Source organism: Calypte anna, chromosome 3, assembly GCF_003957555.1.
Source record: "Calypte anna isolate BGI_N300 chromosome 3, bCalAnn1_v1.p, whole genome shotgun sequence".
Taxonomy (NCBI): Eukaryota; Metazoa; Chordata; class Aves; order Apodiformes; family Trochilidae; genus Calypte; species Calypte anna.
Window position 1 is genome coordinate 38,919,256 of NC_044246.1, and position 24,342 is coordinate 38,943,597.

The 24,342-nt window shown below is 41.7% G+C and overlaps 2 protein-coding genes across 6 annotated transcripts in view; both read left to right on the plus strand.

The window, feature by feature from the left end:
* Positions 1–309: 309 nt before the first annotated feature.
* Positions 310–6,802, plus strand: CRLS1 (cardiolipin synthase 1). 4 transcript variants are annotated; one of them, XM_030448410.1, is made up of 7 exons: positions 310–435; positions 835–972; positions 1,856–1,985; positions 2,462–2,547; positions 2,964–3,032; positions 3,365–3,456; positions 5,023–5,330. In XM_030448410.1, the coding sequence occupies exons 2-7, from the start codon at positions 871–873 to the stop codon at positions 5,108–5,110; spliced, it is 567 nt and encodes a 188-aa protein (XP_030304270.1). In that variant the 5' UTR covers positions 310–435; positions 835–870; the 3' UTR covers positions 5,111–5,330. The 4 variants fall into 4 exon arrangements, with proteins under 4 accessions (XP_030304270.1, XP_030304267.1, XP_030304268.1 ...); XM_030448407.1 differs by lacking the exon at positions 310–435 and adding an exon at positions 557–740 and having other exon boundaries at positions 5,023–6,802; XM_030448408.1 differs by lacking the exons at positions 310–435; positions 3,365–3,456 and adding an exon at positions 557–740 and having other exon boundaries at positions 5,023–6,802.
* Positions 6,803–6,969: 167 nt separating this feature from the next.
* Positions 6,970–24,342, plus strand: part of COMMD1 (copper metabolism domain containing 1) — an 80,827-nt gene continuing 63,454 nt past the window's right edge. For both annotated transcript variants that reach the window (XM_030448578.1, XM_030448579.1), the window contains exon 1: positions 6,970–7,196. In XM_030448578.1, coding sequence (XP_030304438.1) covers positions 7,002–7,196 — 195 coding nt within the window. In that variant the 5' untranslated portion in view covers positions 6,970–7,001. The remainder of the gene's footprint in view (positions 7,197–24,342) is intronic.

Here is a 24,342-nt window from a genome sequence, read left to right on the forward strand (position 1 = left end):
GCCAGCGGGCAGGTGCCACCCCACATCATGCTGGCCGCCGCTTGGCTGGGCAGGGGTTTCTGGGGGCTTCTCCGAGGCGCAGGGCGGAGGCGGCCGGGCGGCGGCGCCAGGCCTCTGGCCAGCCGGCCCGGGGTGGCGGCGGCGGAGGGGCGCGGCGGAGGGGCGGGCGGCGGCCGCTGCCATGGCAACGGCGGCGTCTTCTGCCTGGTGGCGGGCGGGGGGGCACCGGTGGGGTCGCGCGAGGCGCCCGCCCTCCGGCAGCACCAGCGGCTCCTGCGCGAGAACCAGCGGCTGCTGCGCGCGCCCGCTGCCGCCTGGCGCCTCCTCAGCGACGGGGCCGGGTCCCGGTCCCGCTCCCGGCGTGCGGGGAGCAGCGGAGTCGGACCGCCGGAGCCCCTCCGGGAGCAACGTGTGACCGGGCGCTACGCCGAGCTGGTATGTGACCCGGGGGGGGGTGGTGGGGGTGGGGGCGGGAGGGACGTAGGAGGCGGGGAGCGTGGTGGCGGGGGATGTCGCTCTCAGCGGGAGAGAGGACGGAGGGCGGTTGTTGCCCGGTCAGGCTGCAGTCCCGGTGGCAGTCAAGCCGCATGACCGCCAAACTTCCAGGCAAACGCGGGCTTTTTGGGTCTCTTCGGTGGCGATATGTTCGCCTTCTGAAGGCCGAGTTAGCGTTTTGTAGTGCCTGCGTGTCTTGTGCAAACGAGAGCTTATCGCGGCTTTCTGGCGAGTTCAACTTAAAAGTGCCTGTCTGGCTTTCTGGCTTGAAGAATTGTGCTGCATGCCAAGGGAGGGCTTGCCTTCCTGGCCTGAATGTTTTGCTCTCTTGCTTTACAGTATGAAAACCCCTGGACGATCCCCAATATACTGTCAATGGCAAGAATGGGTTTGGCGCCAGTTTTAGGCTATCTGATTGTTGAGGAAAACTTCGATGTTGCACTAGGTGTCTTTGTTTTGGCTGGCGTAACGGATCTGGTATGTTTATGTCGCTTCGGAAATACTTCAGGGGTAGTGTGGGTTATGGTGATTCATTTTAAGGTGCGCTGAAATTTAGACTCCAAGGTGGAATGGAAATAATGGAACGGATTAGTTTTTATGCTCATTGTTTTCTATAAATAGCATATACATCGTCACAACATAGCGAAGAGAGCTCGCAGGTAGCTGAAAGGGAATTAATACTGGTGGAGCAAAGGGGTTATCAGGGTTCCCTGCCCAGCCTTGGGTGGGCATTGCCCGGTGAGTGCTTTTACGTCCAGCGGAGGTGTACTTGATGTGCCCATCAAGACAGTAGCTGTGTAACTTTTTAGAACAACAATTAACATAGAATCATAGACTGGTTTGTCTTTGGGTTGGAAGGGACCTTAAAGATCATCTAATCCCAAACCCCCTGCCATGGGTAGGGACACCTCCCACTAGACCAAGTTGCTCGAAGCCCCATCCAGCCTGGCCTTCCAGGGTAGGGGCATCCACAACTTCTCTGTGCAACCTGTGCCATTGTCTCACCACCCTCACACTAAAGAAGAATTTCTTCCTGAAGTCTAACCTAAATTTATCCTCTTTCAGTTTAAATCCATTACCTCTTCTCCTGTCAGTACATGCCCTTATAAATGTCCCTCCTCGTGTTTTTTTTCCTTTTTCCCTGTTTTTTTTTTTTCAGTAATGAGAACTGAGTGTGTTCAGAGGCTTCGAAAATCTCGAATGTAGCGTTAATTTAAAAAGTGTAATAGAAATATCATCTTAGTTAAACTATGTGTATTATGTGATGTCATTAAGGAAATATATCTGTAACAATAACATATGTAAGATATTTTAGTTATTAATTTTCTAGCAGAGAAACATTGAACTTTGTTTTTCCTAGTTGGATGGATTTATTGCACGAAACTGGGCTAATCAGAAATCAGCTTTGGGAAGTGCTCTTGATCCTCTGGCTGATAAAATTCTCATCAGTGTGCTCTATGTAAGCCTAAGTTGTGCAAATCTTATCCCAGGTGAGGAAATGTTACTTTAATGTACTATATAATGTAAAGAAGCTAATTTTATGCAAAGTAATTTTTTGTATGTGTTTCTGGAAGGAAAACTGTATATTGTGAACTCGTGCTTTGCCAGTTTCACTTCGCTGTTTGCTCCTATTTTGAATACTAAAACACTCCCCCAGTAGACCTCACAAGAAGTATGTGTTGCCATGTACAAAACGAACTAGTGTGTATTGCCATTTTCAAATGTGCTCTTATTCAAGCAGCAGTAGTTAGTAGGTATAGCAAAAACTTTCTCATAGGCTGGGCTGGTAGAAGACTTCAGATTAAATCCCTTCAGAAGTCACGTTAAAAATCTTTGGTCATGCATAAAACTTATTCAGAAGTTGAGAGCAGTTATCCTTGCCTCATATTTTGTGCTTTTTGTTTGTTTGTTTGTTTCTACTCATGGACATGATTTTTCACTAGATCCTGTTGGCTTGGTTTTTCAGTTTCACTTACTTCCATGATAATTCTGAGGGATGTAGCGCTCATTGCTGCTGTTTTCTATGTGCGATACAAAACTCTTTCTCCACCAGTAAGTGTATAGCATTAAACAAAATTGTATAAGCATGTCATAATTTTATTTTTATTAAGTCCTATACATGAAAAAAAATGAATGAGCCTTTAACAAAATTGCAACCAAGAGATTTTAATCTTGTGATTAAAAGATGGCTGTGGTTGCTCAAAACTTGGGTGGATAGCCTAAGGTGTAATGCTGTGCTTGTTCTTTCACCAGACAGATTTATAAGCAGAACATTATTTCATAAAATAGGTTTCATAAAGATGAGTCAGAGCTACTGATAACTTTTTTCTGCGTATGATGTATAATAACTCATAAGAGTGGTAGGAATATATTTCTTCAGTGCCTCGATTGACTTGTGTATCATGCCAAGAGGTATATCAAGTTGAATATGCTATTAATTGCCTTTTTTGTCTTTTCTTTCCCAACAGAGGACCCTCAGTAGGTATTTTAACCCCTGTTACGCTACTGCCCAACTAAAACCAACATTCATTAGCAAGGTAAGAGTAGTAACTCAATACAAAAGGTAACTCCTTGGTACTTGGGGTGATGTATAGTTTGGAGGGAGGTAGCTGTTTACTACTACTCCTGAGTGCAGTTTCAAAATAGTGGCTACTAATTTGAAGGCAACTTAACTGCTGAGACTTTTCAACTATATTCTGTTAGAGCATATGCTAATTTTGAGTGTGTATGATGCTTCATTAAAAGAGTTTTCTAAGTATTTTTTCTGTATATAGACTCATACTTAAACCAGTAATAAAAGTGTATATTGGTATTCCTGGAGTAGCACACGTCTTCATTTTAGTCACATTTCCTGTTTTGCCTTTATCAGATGAATACAGCGGTTCAGCTAGTTTTGGTGGCAGCTTCTTTAGCAGCTCCTGTGTTCAATTATGTGGACAGCATGTATCTGCAGACTTTATGGTAACTTATCTCTTCACTTTTTTTCAGATAATTAAATGTACTCCTAAAGAAACTGGTAATTGGGATTAATCTAATTGTGTGGAACAAAAAGTCTGTGCCCAGATGATGTAATCAACCCATACAGCTGATTTTTTACAATTTTATTCCTAACTGACACAGGAGCTAGGTATTTGCTGGTTTTTGATTTACAGTACAAGCAAAGAGTAGTCAGATGAAACTAGTTAAAGTCCAGGAATAATAGCTAAAAACCAGTCTTCAGAACAGGCATGGTGTACACAGGCAAAGTTTAAATTCAGAATAAGAGAAATGGAGGGTTAAGAAAGGCTGTGTGGGTTCTGTGTTTGTCCATGCTGTAAGTGTCCTTGATAAACCAGTCTTGATACCAGTTAAAATAGATGGGATGTATTTTCTCATTTTTGCATCTTACCTGCTATCTTGAAATCTAGGTTTTTGAAGCCTCTTTGAAAACCTTCTGAAGAAATCCAGTGATTCCTGCTAGGAAGGAAAGGAAGAATGAAATGAAAACAGGCATACAGGAGCATGCCTCCTTTCATGGCAGTTAATTTCACTGCTCTTCTTGAATAGTAGCTGAATTCTAGCCAAGGTCAGGTGTCAAAAGTGTAGTTATTTCTCCTGAGCAGTGAGGTTAGAGTTCAGAACAAAGAGGCTGAACAGCAGATAGCAGAATTACTTAGTTTAAAGTAGTGGAAAATTGAGTGTTGCTTGTGTTTTAGGAAAAAAGAAAAAAACAAAACTCAAAGCTTTTAAGGAATTAGGAACCTTTATCTTAACAGTCAGTGTGGGGTTTTGTTGTTTATTTATTTGCTTTGGGTTTGTTTTTTGTTTTTTTTTAATCCTGTTGGAAAGCCAGATCTGGATCTGTGAAAGGTGCTTTCCTTGTTACTTGTCTGGACCCCTGTGAGAGGAGTTACTATGTTGTGAGGAATGGAGAAGTGCTGGATGTCTATTACCAGGGTCCTCTGTAAACTGTGTCCAGGGGGGCAGCTGCAACAGAGGGCAGGACTGTTGCAGTGACTCAAACCTGCACAGTGTCAGCCTTTGACACAGAGGAGCACTGCTAATTTAGAAATCTATATGGTTATTACCCAGCTTTCTGGAAAGGAAACAAAAGCTGCTGAAGCCAAAACCTGGTGCTTTAGCTTTGGAATTTGGTATAATGATAAAATTCCAGTCTCATGTGATATGAACGCTCCCCTTTCTTACCACTAAGAACCAGTTTCTCACATCAGTCGGTTCTCAAGCTGGCAAAAGTTATGAAGGCTACAAATACTGCATCTTTTGTCTTCCCTTCTCTGGAACAAGTGCTAATATGGTAAAAATTTGCTCTAGTGTGCAACTAAACAGAAGCGTGCAACTAAGCACTGGTTGTCAGTTCCTTTGTTCATGTAATCCTCCACTTAGCACTGTATTTCAGCATGTAAACTGCATTTCTGTAGGACATGGTCTATGACTGTGTACTGAAAAATAGGGAAACCATTTTAAAATGACACTTTTCTGTTACCATACTTAGACTCAAATGACTTACAGGACCTGTTTTCCCCAAAGGTGCATCACAGCTCTGACCACGGTAACCTCTGCGTACAGCTATTACCATTATGGCCGAAAAACGGTTCAGGTGATAAATAACAAATGAAGTATTCCTGAAGGGGCCAGGTCTCGGCAGTGTGGTGGTACTGCTGAAGATGGTTGTAATGCAACTTGGGTTTGGATCAAGAACTGTTTTTCTGCTTAAACCATGGCATCACAATGAAGGGAAGTTTGAACATGTACTGTGTATATATAGAGACTTTTCAGTGTATTTTTGTTTAAAAATGAGGTTTACAAAAAATAAATAAATAATATTCTTAAAGACACAGGTTACTGATTGCTGCCATGTGCATTCTGAATAGTTTTATACTGGTTTTGGAGTAAAAACCTGCACTTTTTACCAGCTTTTTTTTGGCCATTTTTGTGCAAGGCACTGAAGTAGATGGAGCTCTGAGAAGAAAAAGCAAATTTATGAGAGCAAATTTTGTTTTGTACCTCAGCCTAGGTCAATAAACCAGCATTGCTCATTAGGACTTAATGTCATCAGCTTGTAGCAGGAGAAAGCATGTCATCAAGCAGCAGTATCTTCAGAAATTTAAACTGGAGCACTGGAAATTTTACTTTGTATTCCACGGTGGTGCCAATAAGCAACGGAGAATTACTGCCCTGCTCCCTTTTCTCCTCAACTGTGGGCAAGTGTGAACTGGACTCGCCTGTTTAGAGCCTCAGAAGGGTCAGCTGTGCGGTGAAGAGTACCCAAATGGAGTTCCTCATACTATATATTCCTTTCTAGTGATTGAAATAAACTCTCCAGGTTATTTTAAAGCTTCTAAGATGCTGTTTAATCTTAAGTATCATGGGAGAAAAAGGGATGCTTCAGATATTGTTTGAATGAATGGAGTGGAAGAAACTTAGATTCATATACTGTTAATTCTTCCTGTACCTCTGCCTTCTGGAGATGCCTGTTGTAATACCTCTCAAGCTGGGACAACTTGCACATGTTATTTGCCTGCTCTCTGCTTAAAACAAAATACAGAATAAAGCACTAGGCAGGACAGATCATGTTGATCGTAAACTTCTGTTTCTGAGCAACAGGTGATTTCTTACGTCGTTAAAGAGTACAGCTATGAAGGGCTTAAATGAAACCAAGTGGTTCATGATACCACTATTAGCAGAAGAAAATTTGCTGTAGACATCTCTTGAGAGCACACAGTCTCTTTGGTGACTGCATAGGCTTGTATATACAAAGCATTTTAATATTTTTTTATATTTAAACTTGTATAGAGTGGGGCACAGAGAAAACACTTGATTTTTAGTAGTACCTCTCTCTTTGCTGTCTTCATGTTTTCTGGTCTACACTGCATTTCACACAGCAAATCCTATGGGTGTTTCCTTAACATATCTTCAATATTTAGGAAAATGGAGTACTTTTCTCAAAGAAGGAATTAAGCAAGCAGAAAATTACTGTACCCAAACAGTGTAGTTTGGTGAATTCCTAGCGATTGAGATTTGGTTTGGGTTGGTGGGTTTTGTTTGGTTTGGTTTTGGCTTTTTTGGGGGTTGGTTTGTTTGTTTGTTAGGTGTGGGGTTTTTTTTTGTTTTAATTTTTAATCACAGATGCCTTGGAAACGTTCTATGAAATCACCAGGGCATGGGAGAGCACTGGTCAACCACAGCTCCGTGCTGCTGCGCGTCTTTACACCTGTCATTCATTGTGTTAATATTAAGCTAAATGTACAGTTCCCCGGTGGCGCGTGCTTAAATATTTGTATTAAATAAAATTCATCTGGATGATAGAGCCACGGCGTTCGCTGTGTGGTAGTTCCGATTCCCTTGGGGGGACAACGATCCCGCTCGTCCCGGTCAGAATTCCGTGTGCCCGCCGGGGCAAGGCGCGGGGACTGTCTCAGCGCGGCCGCCGTACAACGAGCCGCCGCCAGCGGGCGGAGTCAACGGTCGCTGCCCCCCTCCCTCCTCCCCATCACCACCGCTTCGCTATGGCGGCTCCGGAGCAGCAGCCGCCGCCACCCGAGGGTTCCAAGCTGCTGAGCGGGCTTCTCAGCGGCATCGCGCAGACAACCTACTACGGCAATGCGGACATCACGGAAGAGCTGCTGCGCGGGCAGCTCTACCCTGAGGCGGCGCCGGAGGAGTTCCGCGCCCTGCGCGCCAAGATGGGCGGCCTCCTCCAGGTACCGGCCGGGACGGGGCTCCGCTCTGGGGGGCTGACTTTGGGGGAAGAAGCTGTTTCGTCGGCCTCAGGGTGCGCGGCGTACTCCTCCGCGCAAGGACGAGCCCCTTCCTGCCCGGGGGTCTCTGGTGCGGGGGTGCGGTACCGGGCACTCGTGGTGCGGGGCTGGAGGTGGTGGGACGGGGTCTCTGGCACAGCCCTGCCCTGCTCGGAAGGAGGAAGGCGTCCCTCCTTACCTTTGGCTTCATCTCTTACTGAAGTGCCCGCTTGTAGGCAAAATACAGATCTCTTACAGGAAAGCTGTGCGTTGGGAGAAGCATCACCAGTTATGAAGCAAGCTATTTTCAATAGCAATCGGGTTTTGCTTTGTGTGGAAGAGAGGAGAAGGTATTTTTCTCCGGAATGGGAATTTTTCGCCCTCCATTCAGAGGGAGAAGTGCAGTGTCGTTTCCAGCATCTCGGTGTAGCACAACAGGCAGCCTCCAGGTGCAGAGTGCTTGGATGGCCGCTGCCCCCCGGTGGTTAAAGCTGCCACTGTTTTGCGGGGTTGGTGACTCTTGGTCGATAGGTTTTTAATACGCTCGTGTGAGGAAAATAACTAAATGCAATAGCACGGTTTTGTCTGAATGATTTTTTTGTTCCCAAATTCAACAGTGAGCTTATTGTAGTGTCTTTTTCCCTTTCTAAAGTGGCCATTTTTTAACGTACTTGTATAGCTGCAAGATACTTGTTTGCTTTACTTTCCCTGTCAATACACGTTATTTTTACTGCATGAGGTTTGTATTGCTGCAGTTTTGTATTGCTTCATTTTTTCCAGTGTATTATCTTTTGGATTACTGTTCTCTGAAGAATACCTAGGGTTCCCTTGTGTTAGTAGTCTGTATGATGAGAAAAGTATCAGAAAGCGTAAAAGGAATTGGCTTTGCTTCCTTTTATCCGTGTTCTTATTTGTTACAAGGTATTTATTTATTTATTCTCTATATATCGGTGCTTCTGTATCAGGAGTCAGTATGTTAGTGCAAGCACACATGCTAGCTCAGAAGATGAAGAGTTAGCTGCTGCTTTAAATGTCCAAATGGTTAAGTGCAGCATCACTAGATTCATCAGAGAAGGAGGCTTATTCTCTCATAACTACGCTGTGGGCTGATAGCAGCAGCCTCCCTCTTTGTGCATCAGCTAAGGGACTGCAGGTGTGGAGCATTCCACTTCAAGTGTCTGTTTCTTTATTGCTGCTGATGCCCGAGGACAACTGCCTTGGGTGGGCAGAGCATCTGCCACGTGTTCTGCCAAAATGGGGGGGTCTAGCCACATTCACCACATCCAGTGCCTCTTATTCATAAAGTTTGACAGCTGTGGTACTTGCTGGACCTGTCCGTGAGCTGACAGTTCTCTGTGAGGTTACTGAGTAATTCAAAGGGAGGAAGAAAAAGAGAATTCCCGTGAAGTTCCTGAATTTGAACTGTCTCATGAAAAGATCTGATGAGTGTCAGAGATGATTAAAGAGGACAGTTGGGACTGCATAGGCAGGAGTTGAAGGGGAGAGGGAAGTAAGATGTGCTCTTTCCTCAGTAGCTGTTTTGCCTGCATGCTGAAATCAACTGAAACCAATGGCTGTTGATACACTGAACAGTAGAGATTCTTAGCATTGGTCACACTATGTTCTCTGCTGTATCTCTTGAGGTAATGGTGAACTGTGTTACTAGGACCCAAGAACAAAATCTCAATGAGGATCACTGTCTGAATCCATCGCTAAAAGATGTGAGGAGTCCTGACGTAGTTTGGAGTTCTTGCTGACAGTCAGTCTCAGCATCACTAAATAAAAAAAACAAACAAAAGGACTTGCTGCTGTGTTATGTTTTTTTAGAAAAAGATACAGCCCACATCTTTCCTTTGTTGTTTTTTTTTTTTTTTCTACTGTGCATTCTGGTTGATACTTCAACACTGCTGTAGATTCCAGTTCAATTCTTGATTCTTTGTTCAATTTTATTTTTGGAATTAGATTCCTCTCTAAATCTGAGTGAGCAAAATTTTATTGTGATACCTATCGTATTTGTTCTTGGAGTAATTTTGTTTTTCAGACCTAATGGTTATATATATTTTTTTATTATTATTTTTTTCCCTTGGTGCTTTTGACTTACCTCCAGGAGACGGGGCTAGTAACTGGCAAACACAAGTAGTATTTTTCTGCTTAGTTCAATGCAATACTGCAGTATAATAACTTCATATAAATTATAACTTCATATAAATAATCTGTTTGCAGAAATGGGTAGTTCTTTAGCCATCACTGAAATGTGACATCTCTTCAGTCAATATGATGTGTTTGAGACCAGAAGAAAAGTCAGTGCCACATCTAGTGGAAATAGCTGGAGAAACTTAGGTAAACAATTTGGACTTACATTCTCTCTCTCTTTTTTTTTTTTTTTTTTTTTTTTTTTTAAGAATCCATTGTTTCTTTACTGATGAAATTCAGATGGTGCCCTGAAAAGCCAGGAATGGGTACTATCAACTTAATCGTAAAGTCTGATTCTCGTAGGACTTGAGACTCTCTGGTTTTGTCTGTGTTCTGTTTTGTTGGGTTTTTTTCTCTTTCCTTCTCAAAGACAACTCTTATTCAAGGACTGTTGAGATGTTATATTGGGGTCATAATGTTAATTCAGGCCCCAGAGAACGCAGTTGATTAAAATTATTGGATAATTTTACTGTTGTGACACAGTCATATGCTTAGGAGGATGAAAATATTTTGAGGAAAGGGTATCACGTTCTTCTTTAAGAATAAAAACTACTAACAGCTCTGGTCTTCAGAGTCCTGCCTTTGAATGTAAATGATCATCTCGCTGTAACAGGGGTGTCTTACGGTCTTCATGGCCACCACTCTTCCCCACTCCTTATGGAAAGAATTCCTGGGAAATAACCAAAGCCAATGAAGTTCAGCACACTTCAACTTTTAAGTTTTGATCTAAGTAATGCCTAAACTCCTTTGTGCAGATACAACTTGATGTAAAGTATGCATGGGTTTTGAGGTGCTTATTTCTAGTGCATGATTTTAAGGAATCAACACCTAAGTCCTGTGGTTACTTATGGGATCTCTCTTCTAGAGCATCCTAAAAAAATCCCTTGGCTTTGGAAATTTTAAGGGCTCTATTTTTCTTGACTCCCAATATGGGGAGGAAAGGTTATTGGAATTGTGCTTTGGAAATAGAGAGGCTTAACCTTAAACTTTCCTTCCACCCACCTAGTGGGAAAATCCATTGTCCTCATTGTTGTTCACATTACCTCGTTTTCAGTTCTCTCAGCTACCCTAGAAATCTCTGACTCTTGCATGAACTGACTTGTCTGAAGCTATCACATAGGCATTTGGTTAATGAGAAGCAAAACATGAGCCAGCAGTGTGCGTTTGCATCCCAGAAAGTTGCACCCCAACAGTATCCTGGGCTGCATCAAATGAAGCGTGGCCAGCAGGTCGAGGGAGGTGATTTTTCCCCCTCTGCCCTTGTGAGATCCCACCTGGAGTACTGTGTCTAATTCTGGAGCCCCCAATACAGAAAGGACACGGAGCTGTTGGAGTGAGCCCAGAGAAGGGCCATGAAGGTGATCAGAGGCTGGAGCACCTCTCCTACTAAGACAGACTGAGAGAGTTGGGGTTGTTCAGCTTGGAGAGGAGAAGGCTCTGGGAAGACTTTATTGTGGCCTTCCGGTACCAGAAGAGGGCCTACAGGAAAGATGGGGAGGGACTTTTTAGCAAGGCCTGTTGTGATAGGAAGCACAGGGTGTAATAGTTTAATGCTGGAAGAGGGGAGATTTAGGTTCGACGCAAGGAAGAAATCCTTTCCTGTGAGTGTAGTGAGACACTGGCACTGGGTGCCCAGGGAAGCTGTGGATGCCCCATCCCTGGAAGTGTTCAAGGCCAGGCTGGATGGAGCTTTGAGCATCCTGGTCTATTTGAAGGTGTCCCTGCCCATGCAGGGATGTTGGAAACATTATCTTTAAGGTCCTTTCCAATTGGAGCTGTTCTGTGATTCTGTCAAGATGTGGTGTGAGCTGTTCCCTTTTGTTTGGCAGGAGGAGGGTGTGGGGAAAACTGTCTGGGCCCTGCAAGTTGCTAAATCTTTTGAGTAGCTGAGAACTGCAAAACACATACGTGTTCTGAGAGTTGACTGTAATACTTTTGGTATCTCTGTGAATTTAAATAAGGGTGTTTTTTGTGTTACATTTTATTTGCTGATAATAACACACTTTGCAAATGTTCCCCTGTGTTTACTATAACCTCTTAGTCTTTGGACATGCACATCTTGTATGCTAGTGTGTCTAGCGAGCTCCACTTGAAGTGTTGCCCCTTTCTTGTCAATCGTCACATGAATTTCTCAACAAATTTATTCCAGTCATGACATTAATTCACTGAGAAAAATCTGCATGTTTAAAATAACAGCAATGTTTGCGTTTTCTTTTTGTGATTTTATTTTTACTATTTTTTTCCATCTCCCTCTGGGTGGTGGAGGAAGGGGAGCAAACAGAAGAGCAACAGAAAGCCAGAGTAGCTGCTTATGCAGCCTTTTCCCTTGTCTGCAGTGATCTGCATCTGAAATTCACAAGATGGGTAACTTCTATGTCTCCATTGATTTAATAACTAATCACACCAAATCTTCATGGATTTAATAACTAATCACACCAAATACATTTTCTGGGAGGTTGCCATGCTGTTTACTAACACAAAATTTAAAAGCCCAGATCCTTTGTATGGTCAGCGTGGGAAACATGAGATGTCTTATCATAGAATCATAGAATTGGCTGGGTTGGAAGGGACCTCAGAGATCATCGAGTCCAACCCCTGAACCACTGTTGCGGTTGCTAGACCATGGCACTGAGTGCCACATCCAGGCTCTTTTTAAATATCTCCAGGGACGGAGAATCCACTACTTCCCTGGGCAGCCCATTCCAGTGTCTGATCACCCTCTCCGTAAAGAAATTCTTTCTAATATCTAACCTAAACTTCCCCTGGCACAACTTAAGACCATGCCCTCTTGTCTTGTTGAAAGTCATCTGGCAAAAGAGACCAACCCCCAACTGGCTACACCCTCCTTTCAGGGAGTTGTAGAGAGCGATGAGGTCTCCCCTGAGCCGCCTCTTCTTTAGGCTGAACAACCCCAGCTCTCTCAGCCTCTCCTCATAGGGTCTGTGCTCAAGTCCCTTCTTATCCTGTCTTCTGTTGACTTCATAGGGAGTGTAAGCACCAGGGTTGGATGAGAAGGTTAATGCCTTATTCCTGAGTGCTGAGGACATTTTTGCTCTGACACCCATCTTCTCGATGGGGTTAGAAGGAGAGAGGTGCATTGCCCATGTGACTTTACTGCTGTAGTACTTCATGTCTTCTAAGCAATAATCATAGATCTGGAACATTTGCTTGTATGTGCAGGTGAAGGACCTTCCTGTACCCTTCTGCATTCCACCTGTGCAAAACATGGTGCCCATAAATGTTTGTAATTTTTACCGCAGCAATAAGCATCTTACTATTCCTTTTCCCCTGATTTATATATAGAATAGTCCTGGTTTTGTATTTATAAAATATGTCATGATGATGTATTTCTTAAAGCCATTTCCTCTTCTGTCCGCAGATCTGCAATGTGCTTTCATCATCTGACCTATCTCTAAAATGATGAACTTATATTATAGAGAAATTATTTTGACCTTATTACATTTACCTCTAGTGAAACTTACTTTAAAAAAAAATCTCATTTATTTTCCAGTGTGGAATATCTGGCAAGGTAGAACAGAGTTCTAGGAAGGATGACCTTGGAGAACTGTACCCTTGCTATGTTCCTGGCAATCGTTTTTGCTCTCTGCCTTAATACTTCCCAGCCTCCTATATACCATAAGGTTTCAGAACATTGAGAAACTGGTATGGTCAGCATTTGCAAATTCTCACCCCCAGCTTTTTTGCTTGTTTGTTTTTTTTCAAAGACTTCGTAATCCTGATTAAAATACTATATTTATCTCCATCTTACATAAGTTTAATTTACTACGTTAGTTCCTCTTGGGATGTTACTTTTTATGTGGAGTAATTCCACTCTTTTCCTTTTGGTGGCAGTAGGCTACTGGATTTACTGAACCCGATCATTTGTTGGTGTGCTGGAAGTGTCCTGGTTTGCTCCTCTGCTGCAGAACAAACTACATTGGCTAAACGACAATAAAAATTTCGTCGTGAGGAGCCTAAATATTTTATTACGTTTGATTTATATGTATTTATTTCTACAAATACCGAGGGTTTCACTGTCAGTAATAAATACACTGGTGTGTCACTGGTAAAATACTAATCAGACTCCAAGTAAGTAATATGTGAGAACCAAGAGCTTAACATTCAACATGTAAGATGCACCCAGACTCTATGTCTTTATAACATTCACTAGACCTTGCTTGTTGGTTGTTTTCACTAGAAATCGTGCCTGTGTTGCTACCAGATTTTCTAATGACTGTCATGTCCCATTTTGCTGTCATTCAGCCAAGAGACTGATGGTACTCTCATTACTTGGCTCTGCAGTGCCACTGGCACGGACAGTGTATGTAAGGCTTGTCTTGTAGCTATTTTTGTGTTGTCAAAGGCTCAGCTATTTTTAGTGATTGCTTTCCCTGGTGCCTTTGGGATCGTATCTGTTGAATAGGAAATCTTTTGATCAAAATCTGATTTAAAGGCTTATGGGGGGGAAAGACTCAGTGGATAAAACGACTTGTATAAAATGCTCTGTAAAACACACCAGCAAACTCTGGGTGATTTGGAGGGTGGTCAGTGTTTGTTATCATGAGTTGTCTGTCCCTAAAGACTGTCACTCTCCTGCCAGGATCTGCAGTCTGTTCCTTATGAAGTTGCCACTGTTATCAAGAGAGGAGGTCCCAAAACATTACTGCCCCTCTTTGAGAAGGGAGCAACTTCATAAAGGGAGCTCTTCATAAAAAGGCTCTGCCCTTAGGTGAAAAAGTCAAAGCAGAAAAAAGTTGTAGAATGGCAAAAGCCTTTGCATCTTCTTCAGCAAGAAGATAAATGACTTGAGTATTCTGATAAGGGACAAGAATTGTCTCCCCAGATACCTTGTGATTCCTCAAGTGTGTGAGCTGAGTCATAAACTCTCAAGTGGTTTGCAGTTGTCCGGGCTTCTGCAAGACTGAGAGGCAGAACAGCCTCAGTCTGAGACTGAGATGAAATCATGGGGGAAGAGCTGATAGGAGAGACTGCCTGCTTTCTGCCATTTAGTACTGCAGATTTGCCTCCATCCACTTACTGAAAAGATAACTGAGTCTTCTCAGTTCAGGTAAAAGTAAGCAAGTCACTTGTAAAGCAGGATCAAGGAGGACTGTCTCCATATGAGGGGCTTTCTACCCAAATATTTGTCCTACCTTTCACTCCAGCAGCTGTGCTTTTTATGAATAATTGTGTTTGTTATTGTACTGGGCAAGAATATAATAGCTGCACAGAATTTTGGGAGGGAGGGAATGTCTACAATGTTTTAATCAGATATACCTGAGAAAATTATTGTTATCAATTGGTGTTTGCCTGAAACAACTAAATAACAATCCTAGTCTTTTTTAATTTAGTGAAACACTCCTTTTTTACAGCTCATTAATCAGAGCACAGCTTGATCACTGCTTCTGCAGTGTCTGGTATTGCAGCATCCACTTTCTCTTCTCAGTATGCAAACCTAGGGCAAAGAAGAAGCAACAACCTTATTTCAGCATCATCTTAGGAGGGCAGAAAATCGAATGCTTACTTGAATTGGCACCTGCTGTATTGTGGTCTTGAAAATGTTCATGGATACTGCCCTCAAAGCATTCTTGTTGCTGCTTCCAGAAGGAGTTATTTTAGATTTGAGGTATATGTATGTGCAGTCAGATCAAATAAGGATTTGTGCAGCTGGCAGTTGTAGAAGTAATACAAAGCAGAGGGGTAAAATTCTTCAAAAGAATGAAATAGAGAGGAAGGTTGGCCTCAAGATGTAACATGGCTGAAGAGCATTGGCAGGAGCATTCAGATCAGTGCTTCACTGCCTGGAGCAGCAATTTATTGCTCACATGCATCCGCTAGAAGGAAAAATGTACCTGCATCGTTCTGAATTTTTTAATACTCCCTTTTTTGGTGATTTCTCCAGTTGCAAAAGTTGGTATTTGTGTTGTTGAAGCCCTTCACGTTTGCAATACTGTTCTCATTGCTGTTGTAGTTACTGCAGAGATGTGTAAAAGTCGGTGTTACTGCTGGCAGCTGTGGGATGTGGAGGTGATGGTGTGATGCTCTGCGAACAGATCTATATGAACTGAGCTGTTTGAACAGTGGTGTGTGAGCAAGAAACCCACACTGCCACATGTCAAGCCTCTTGGTCTTCCTGCTGCAGTGTGACTGCAAGTGAAAATCCTGCAGGCAGGCAGAAACAGGAGTGCTCGCATCATAATACTGTTGTTCATTTAATTAGCATTTCCTGTAACTCAAGCATGAGACCTAGGTGAAAGGTCATTACCTAATGAGGCAAATCCAAGACTTACTTTGTTTGAGATTATAGAGTGTCAATATATTATAACCGTGCCACTTCAGTGAAAAGGACTTACCTTACGTTTGATGGTTTACTTGACCTTTTGTGACATACTACTTTTTCCTCTTCTTTCCTATGGAAAAAAAGGTAAATAGAAAGAAGTTGGCAGGCCTGCGTCATTGATGTGTAATAGGTGTGGTAAACTCTCTTGCTCAAACGAGAAGCAAGTCTCTCTCTGTGTTTGTCCTCAATTACAGTGTTGATTATATCTCTGCAAGTAGAGATCTAGTTGCTTTGTCCCAGTTGCAGAGGTGGGGGCTGCCCGATCTGTCACATCTAGAGCAGGCAGGTCAGTGCTGGCTCTTCATTTTCATAATGACTCTGCATTACGTCTTAGTTTTATAATGCCCTATGAAAATCTGCTAACTGGGAGTTAATGGAATTCCAGAACCTGCCTGCTGCTGGGAAGGTTGAATTCCTTGGTGGTCGCAGTGCTTTGTATTCTGTTGATTTCCCTTTTCCCATCCAAATGTATGGTTTGGTTTGTTGCATTTGGAGAACATCTGCCAGTAAGCAGTATTTTCATCATTAATATGTCCAGCAAGTTTTGAATGGACTCTTAATTTCTAAAAAAAAACCAATCCCATACAGGTATGGTTACCATGAGTTATATACGTACATGTGTGATTAGCCTATGTTGTGAATACATATGTTTGTCATTGTACACACACATGTGCACAGAGGGACAAGTATTTTGAAGATGCTTAAATTCATTGGTCCAATCTGATTCTTCCAATGTTTCCCTGGAATTTAACAAGTCTACTCTGACTGAAGACTGGGGAGTTGGAGCTTGCCTTTGGGGTCCATTACTACAAATTAAATGCTTCTACTATACTTAATTAGTATTCATCAAACACATATTGTATGGAATTTATCTGAAAAGGGGAAAAGAGTCCCTTGGGCTTCACATGTAGTTTCATGCCTTTATTTCAGTAACACTAATGCTCCATTCCTTATTGCCTGAAGTGTGGGGGTAATGACGTTCACTGCCATCATCTCAGCACTGGTGATTTTCTAGCCTAGTATGAGTTGTCTTTCCTCTTTAAGTATGGCCTATGAGAAGGGGAGAGCTTGAGTTCTCTTCTTCAATTTCATGTGTAATGAAGGACTAAAAGGAAAAGCTTTCAAATTGCATCTGTTACAGCTTCTGTGAAGGAAGATTAGTGCTTCCTCGCTCCAAGAGAGTACTGTTACTGGCAATGGAGTAAAAATTCTTAATCCAACTTTGCCAGTCTCATGTGAGGCTGCCACACAGATGAGCAGATAATAGACTTCTTTCTTTCATCAAGATATATATATATATCTTTTTCATTGTAATTAAAGATTAAGGAAAAAATTCTAGTCAATGTATTCTTTACATTGGGATGATGCACTGAATAAGCAATACCCTAGCAAAGATGCAGAGCTGTGGCATTCACTTGAGCCACTGAAGTTCAGAGCTAGCATATGAAAAGGAAATCTGGATGACTGAAGTCAACCTTTTTAGAAGCTGAACATCTGAAATTTTCAATTCCTGGTAGTTTTTAGCACCTATAGTCTTAGTATGATATACGTTATTTTTTATATGGTACTAGCTTATAGCAACTGGATGCGCTATACCCAGCAACTTGTTAAAAAAAAATTTGATTATATAAAAAATTTAATATGGTGAAAATGCTGTGTGGCTGTAATGATCCCACTTTGCAGCCTTCTACTCTCTGGATTTCTTCCAGGCTGGTGACCTAGTATGATGGAGTCGTAAACTCTTCAACATCTTTGGATTACATCGATCTTTGCGATAGTTTATTTGATAAAAGAAATAAGAGGCACTGCAATTGTTACATGAAGTCTTTTGTTCACTGCTTTTTTTAGTCATTGAGCTTTTTTTAGTCATTGAGCAGAAGTTGTCAGGTTAAGAACTTCAGGCAACTTGCACTCCAGTCTATTGGTTTCCTGTGAGCCTCCCTGGGCAGGAAGGGTTGGCTACAACTTACAGAGGAGGCTCCAAGTTCATCCCTAGAATATAATTGGTTTTAGATCAAGATGAATGGAGTGAATTTCTTTAAAGGCAGAGCCTAAACTTTCCCATTTTTAAATTCTGTGTTTGTCGTTACAAATATATGGATTACTATGTGGAGTAAATTAGAAGTGGAAAAGAGACTGGAAAACAGATAGTCCACTGTGAAGGATCAGGAGTTCCTTATTGGGAAAACCAAACTAGTTTCTTTTTTGAGGCATTTATTATATATTCTAAACACTTGAAGCTTATGTACAGTACGATTTCCATTGTATACAGCAGTCATATACAGGGAAACTGAATCTTACAAATCATACAAGGAAATTAAGTAATTCTGTACATTGTACTCCTGTACCAATGATTTAAAATTGGACTCTTTGAATAAAGGAAGTTGGACTTACCTTTCATACACTGTGCATAAGCACCTGCTTATAGCTCATAGTCCAAGATATAATTCAGAGTATTTGATCTTTTACAAAGCTGGTAGTTTTATATTTTTATAACAAGTCTGTAACTTCCTTCTCAACGTCCTGTGGAGTTTTGTATCCATTTATCTGCTCTCCCTGAGCACTGTTTTACTTCTAAAGGTACAATTCATCTTGGAATGCATTTTTCATCCCTCTGATTCTCTAGCATCTTCTTTATTTACTTCTTAACAATGATGTTTTATTTGTGATTCTACATAAGAAAGACTACAATGTAATCTCACTGAAAGAACATATGAAATATACTGTGCAGAGAAAATATGAGGTAATAATCAACTTGTCCAAACAATTTTTAGACTTTAAGTATTTAACAAAAAAAATTATAATTATCTCTGTTTGCATACGTTAATATATTTATGAAGCAATGTTTTTTGTATCTCCTCTGACAATAACAAGTGGCAATGCAAATATAGTTTGAGTGAAATTCTGTGTTTTCTCCAAATAAGGCTAGGGTTTTTTTCTGGTTGAGATGTTTCAGGATCTCTGCCAAAAGGTTCCTACCTCAGCTTAGTGGGTAATTTTTTATTTCCTTTGTAGTCTCTATATACTATCTTGCCAGGATCATGAAATGTGTTTTGTAGATATATATGCAGGCACTGAAGTAGGGTCTGTGTAAAAGGCAAGTAAGCAACAGACATTTTTACTCCTTGTCTGACATTTACACATGGCTTTGTTGTCTCTCTTCAGGCTGTTGTATCAGATGTGCCATTCTTATAATGTTTTCTGGCGCAACAATAGTTTATATTCTGTTCTAGCAAGCAGTTTGTAAAAGTACCCTGTCGTTCTACAGGGTCAGACATTATACAAATATTATATGCATTTGAATTGTGATTTCTTTTGCATTTTCTGTTGGGCTCAATTTTTACCTTTTTTGAAGTGAGCAGAATACATGTTACCCCCATTTTCTGCAGAAGAAATGGCATGTTTAGGCAGCGTGCTGTTATATGAGTAGATGTTCAGCTGTTCACGTGATGCATGTTTACAAAATACATATGGAGCGATAAGAAGAGAGGTCAGAAACGAGTGCCCTTCTAACACCATCTGGTGACACAGTTTTTGAACACTGCTGAGGATGGAGGTGATGTGCTGTGGTTCTGAGGCTGTGTAGGGTCTTGCAGCATGGCCCACCATTTGCTTTCTGGTGTAGGCAGGTGACACAGGGTAGGTTGCTTGAACTGTGCTTTACTGATGGGCCCTCAAGAGGCAGGCTACAGGATGCTAAGCCTCTTCAGACCTCTTGAGACCTCGAAGATGGTCCTCTCCTGGGGATTCTGAAGGAGCCCCAGGGCATGAGTGGCTGATGCAACTCTGCAGGACTCTTCCCCCATCAGTTACTAGGGATTCCTCCCTGTACCTGTGCACATGCCTCTATTTTGCATCCACTGTATAAAGTCTCTCCTGCATGACCAAAAGAGAAGGATTTGGCTCTCAGGCTTGCTTTGAACCAGTTGGAAGAGAGTCAGTTGTTCCTTGCTCAGCAGGAAGAGTCCTTTTGTCCACAGGTTTAATTTTATGACATGTCAGGAAATCTATGAAAAGTCTTGTAATGAATAGAAAGAGCAAGAGACATTTTCCAGTTTGTGTGGAAAATGGTAGGGAGTTTATTAAATATCGGTAGCTCCTACTTCGCCTAAAAGGAAAAGAGAGCCCATGGGAAAAATTGATTTCTTTTTGATGGCATGGACTGCAGTGTCTTAGAGCATTTGAGTGTCAAAGTTTTTACCTGTTAAGCCTCAAAAAGCTAGATTTTGTTTGGCACCAAACTGTTTTCAGTGGTGTGTGTGTGTGTCTGCAAGCTCTGCAAACTACTGTTGTGCACGGGCGGCTCTTGAGAGTGATGCACATTGTGTGGGGTGTGGTTTCTACAAGCTTGCTGGAAAACCTAATTCCTTGGCCAGCTCTCACCATAGATGACTTCGTCAGGAACCTAATCCAATAGAAACAGAGAACCCCCTCTGGGGTAATTAAAGCTGTCATTAATATTTCATGCGATTCTATTGGAGAATACTTTCAGATGGATGTTTTGGCTCTTTCATGAAGTCTTTAGGTGGTGGTGTTTGGTTTTTTTTCCCAAGAACATTTATTACATGTAGTTGTAAGAGTGTTATTGATACAGTGTACGGTATTTAAATATTTATGGTGAACTGAGGGAGGGTTTCTTCTGAGCTCCCTGGTTTGGGTTTTGCTCCTCACCAAGTGTTGTTTCGCAGCACCAGGGCAGGTGTGGGGACCTTCTCAGAGCAGCTGTGATTCCTGCAGGGAAGCCTTTGACCTGCTGCTTCTTTTTCCCTGTAAAGGTTCAGCTGTTAATAGTCACCATAGCTGCTGCAAGTTTGGGGAACATGTTTTGTATTTCACTGAGCTGACAGGAGGGAAAACCATTTTTTCCATGCTGAAAAGACCTGCTGGGTTGTATGCTGCCACTGGAAGCCTACCTCTCGCCTGTCAAACCTGTCAATGTGTAACTTGAGTTGTCAAAAGAGGTGATGAGTGACCAGATGGTAAAGCACTCTTGCTTGCTTCCCTTGAAACTGTAGTCTGTAAACTTGTCTCCTTCACTTGCTGATCTCTTTGCTGCTATGAAATATGTCTGCAGGGTTATGGGCTAAGGCAAGATGGGCTGTGGTGTGAGCCTGGTTTAGGTGTACAGAAACCCTTCTCCTTCCATGTAGGAAAATTTAACTCCAGCTGTTGCCTAGGATATTAATCCACAGGTATATATACACAATAGTAGTATGGAGGTAATACACAGAAGTGCTGTGAAAAGAAGGAAAGCAGAGCCTGGAGTCAGAATTCAGCTTCAATTTCAGAGTATATGGCAAGATACCATAGAGTTGAGAGGGGGACCCACATATTTCTTGCTCACTGCTGGAGCATCTCATCTGTGCATTGCTATAAAGGAAGCTGGTGTCCAAATGTAAACCGAGGGGGAAATTAGCCGAATTAATTATTAACTTTTAAGATGCAAGTCAAGATAGGCTAAGTAAAATTGAAATTTAGTTACTTATGCTAATTACATTTTCTCTGCTTGGTTCATAATAAAGCAACTTTACACTTTGCCTGATTTCACTGGCAGGATTGCTGCCTGCAGAGTGCTATAGTGAACTCTGCTAATATCTACACCATTACTGCACTCAGAAAGGGCTAGGATATTTATTTTTTTTTTTTCTATGTGCCTTCAAAATGCGAGCTGCTCCAGCTTCTATTTTTAACTTTTCTGAGTGGAGTGAAATGAAACTAAACATGAAGCAGTAGTCTGCACCAGCAAGTAATTTTCTCAGAATGATTGCAGAATCCTGATAAACACAGTTCTCTTATTTTATTGTGGGAGGACAGAATAACAGAAAAAAGAGTCTGACCATGTGGTCTCTTAAGGGAAGTATAGGTCATGTCACCAGTTCCGGGACTGTCAATGTGTCTGTCTCTCTTTTCCTGCTTTTACTCCCTCCTTTGTATTTTTTTTTTATTATTATTTGCCATCTGGTATTTATTCTGTCCGATTTAGATTATTTTTCTTTCTGTCTTTAGCAATAAATGGCTTCCATCTGTTGAGAGTTCTTATTTCTGAAACCAGGTCCTTCAGGACCAAAGAAGAAGCCAGTTTAGACTGAATAGCATAACCTGCAGAGATTTGAGGGTTCTCCAAGAAATCAACTTACTTATTCCAAAGCACAGTTCAAGGAGCATGTGTGTATGCACATTCATTTTAAAAAAGGTTGACCTATCAAATATGTCTGTAACAGGGCTGCATGCTTAAGAACTGCTGGAAACGTGACATTTCTTTATTTCCACCCCTAGTGGCAAAATGCTTTCTAAATGGTAGCAAGGAATTTGTCTCAGTTGTGAAGAAAACTGGTAGCAAAGCTTGGGATTTTTTTGCTGTAATTCAGTTGAGTATAGGCCAATATGGTAAATTTATGTTTATATTTTTCCTCTTAATGTATTTGTTTGTTCCTTCTGTATGGCCCTTTGTAGTTGCAAGTATATCTGTTATTAATAGAACATTTCCATGTTTTTTTCAGTTCCCTCTTTTATCTCCCTCTTGTCTGTCCACTGCCTATCTGTGCTCCCTGAGAAACGCTTCCCATTGCCTTTTTTTTTTTTTTTTTGTACATGTCTTCCTCTTCTTATTTTAACTAATTTAAGTAGTTTGGAAACTGTATTCAGAGAGGGGATGGCACTTCCTTTTTTATGCTTATTGCTTCAAATTCAAGCTTTTATTTCTGTTTGTAAGCTGAGTAAGCAGGCATCGTTTGGAGATCTAGCTGTGACTAACATTATTAGTGGGTGGGCTCGTTGTATTCTTTTATTTATTTATTCTTGTTCTCTAAGTGGTATACAGCCTAGACAGGGTCTCTAAGTAGGTCCAGACAGACTTAATCGCTGTGGTTCTCAGTTTTCCTTCAGCTAAAGATGTTTCTTAGGATGAAGCTTGGGGTGGGGAGGAGCTCAGCAGTCTTTTAGGCTCAGCACAGGCAGGTTTGCAGGTAGTAAGATCTGACCACAGGAGCTTGGCATAGGTTGGGGTTTGTCTGGTGACTGCCTATTTTAAGCAAACTTTCATCCTCCTTGGTCATCAAATGAGACTTCATGCCATAGGAAAAGGACACCTTCTGCAAATAAATTTAGGATGTGGTCTTTTATGGGAAGAGGGTTTCAGACTGGTCGTTTCTAGGAGGCACACAGACAAATGGCAGAGGCAGGCTGAAGAAAATTGTTATGGTCACTTGAGATCCTTTTGAAAACTAATGCTGAGATCACTTTTGTGTTCAATTGTAAGCAAGGCCAAGATGAACCGTGTGTCTACTCCTCCATTACTGAACTTCATGTGCAGATGAGAAGTAATTTTAGCATAGAACATTTGGTTTGGTGAGCTTGTTTGCAGACACAAAAAAAAAAAAATCAGATGGGGGTTTTGGGGTGTTTCTTCTTGGTGGGAACCAGTTTTGGGCAGAAAACAGAGGAGTCAGTCGAGAAGCATGGAAGTGATCCATTGAGAAGGATTTTTTTTTCCATGGGCACATTTGACAAGTCTGTGTGGAATCAAGCTTAATAAGATTAGAAATGCAGGAAGGATGTAATTTTGTCTGAAACTTCATCATGCACACACATTTTTCCCATCTGCAGTAGCAATTACATAATTTTTTGTTGCTGTTTGTTTCAAGTCCTCCCTTCCAAGAAGAAAGCTTGATGGAATTCAGAATAACTCAAACTAAAAAATATTTACAGGTCTGTTGAATGTCCATTGACCTGTTTAGCGTCTCCTCAGCAATGAATCAATAGGTTGGAATGAGAAATAGACATTGCAGAAGATCTATTACACTCTAGGGAAAAAAAAATAAACTACAGGCTATTAAACAGCATATGTATTGCTGTCCTTTTAATGATTCACAGTTATTTCTTTTCTATCAACAGTCCCATTTCACTTCTAATTGTGTCTTCCAGCTCAGTAATAAGTAAAATAATGTTGGGACATAGTATGGAACTCAAATGGAAGAAATTTGTGTGATCTCCCACGTATTCGATGAAGATGTAAAGATTAGTTAAAATCTCTCTGATGTAGAACTACTAAATGTATAGTTAAGGACACTTGTGATTTCTGACTCTGAAGTTTTGGGGGGGGGAGTATAGAGGCCTGTAGCTTTGGGGTTTTTCCCAAAAGATGGATCACCATCTTCAAGTGCAGACAAGCAGGCTGTTGCATCTAATTTTATCTTAATTCCAATTCTCAGGAGAGCTCTTGAGCTTTAATAAACAGTGTTTGGGAGGCACAACCGACCAACTATCTGAAAACCTCCGCTGTCTCCAGAAACGTGGGAAAGTCTACTAACTAATGTCCAGGGGACATCTATGGGAACAGCTTATTTATTACAGGACTGGATATCTCGGCAGCCTTTGGGAGAGAGGCTGGTTAGTACATGCTTCAGGGGAGGACTCAGAAACCACAGGGCTGCAGAGATGTTCTCATATTCCTCCTGTCTGAAGCTACTATTTGCAGAAGAACATACTGAGCTGACTTGGACAAATTGGTTACTGTCACTAGGATCTTTATGTCCCCAAAGATGATGGGAGATGCTTCTGTTCCTCTGCTGCTTTTCC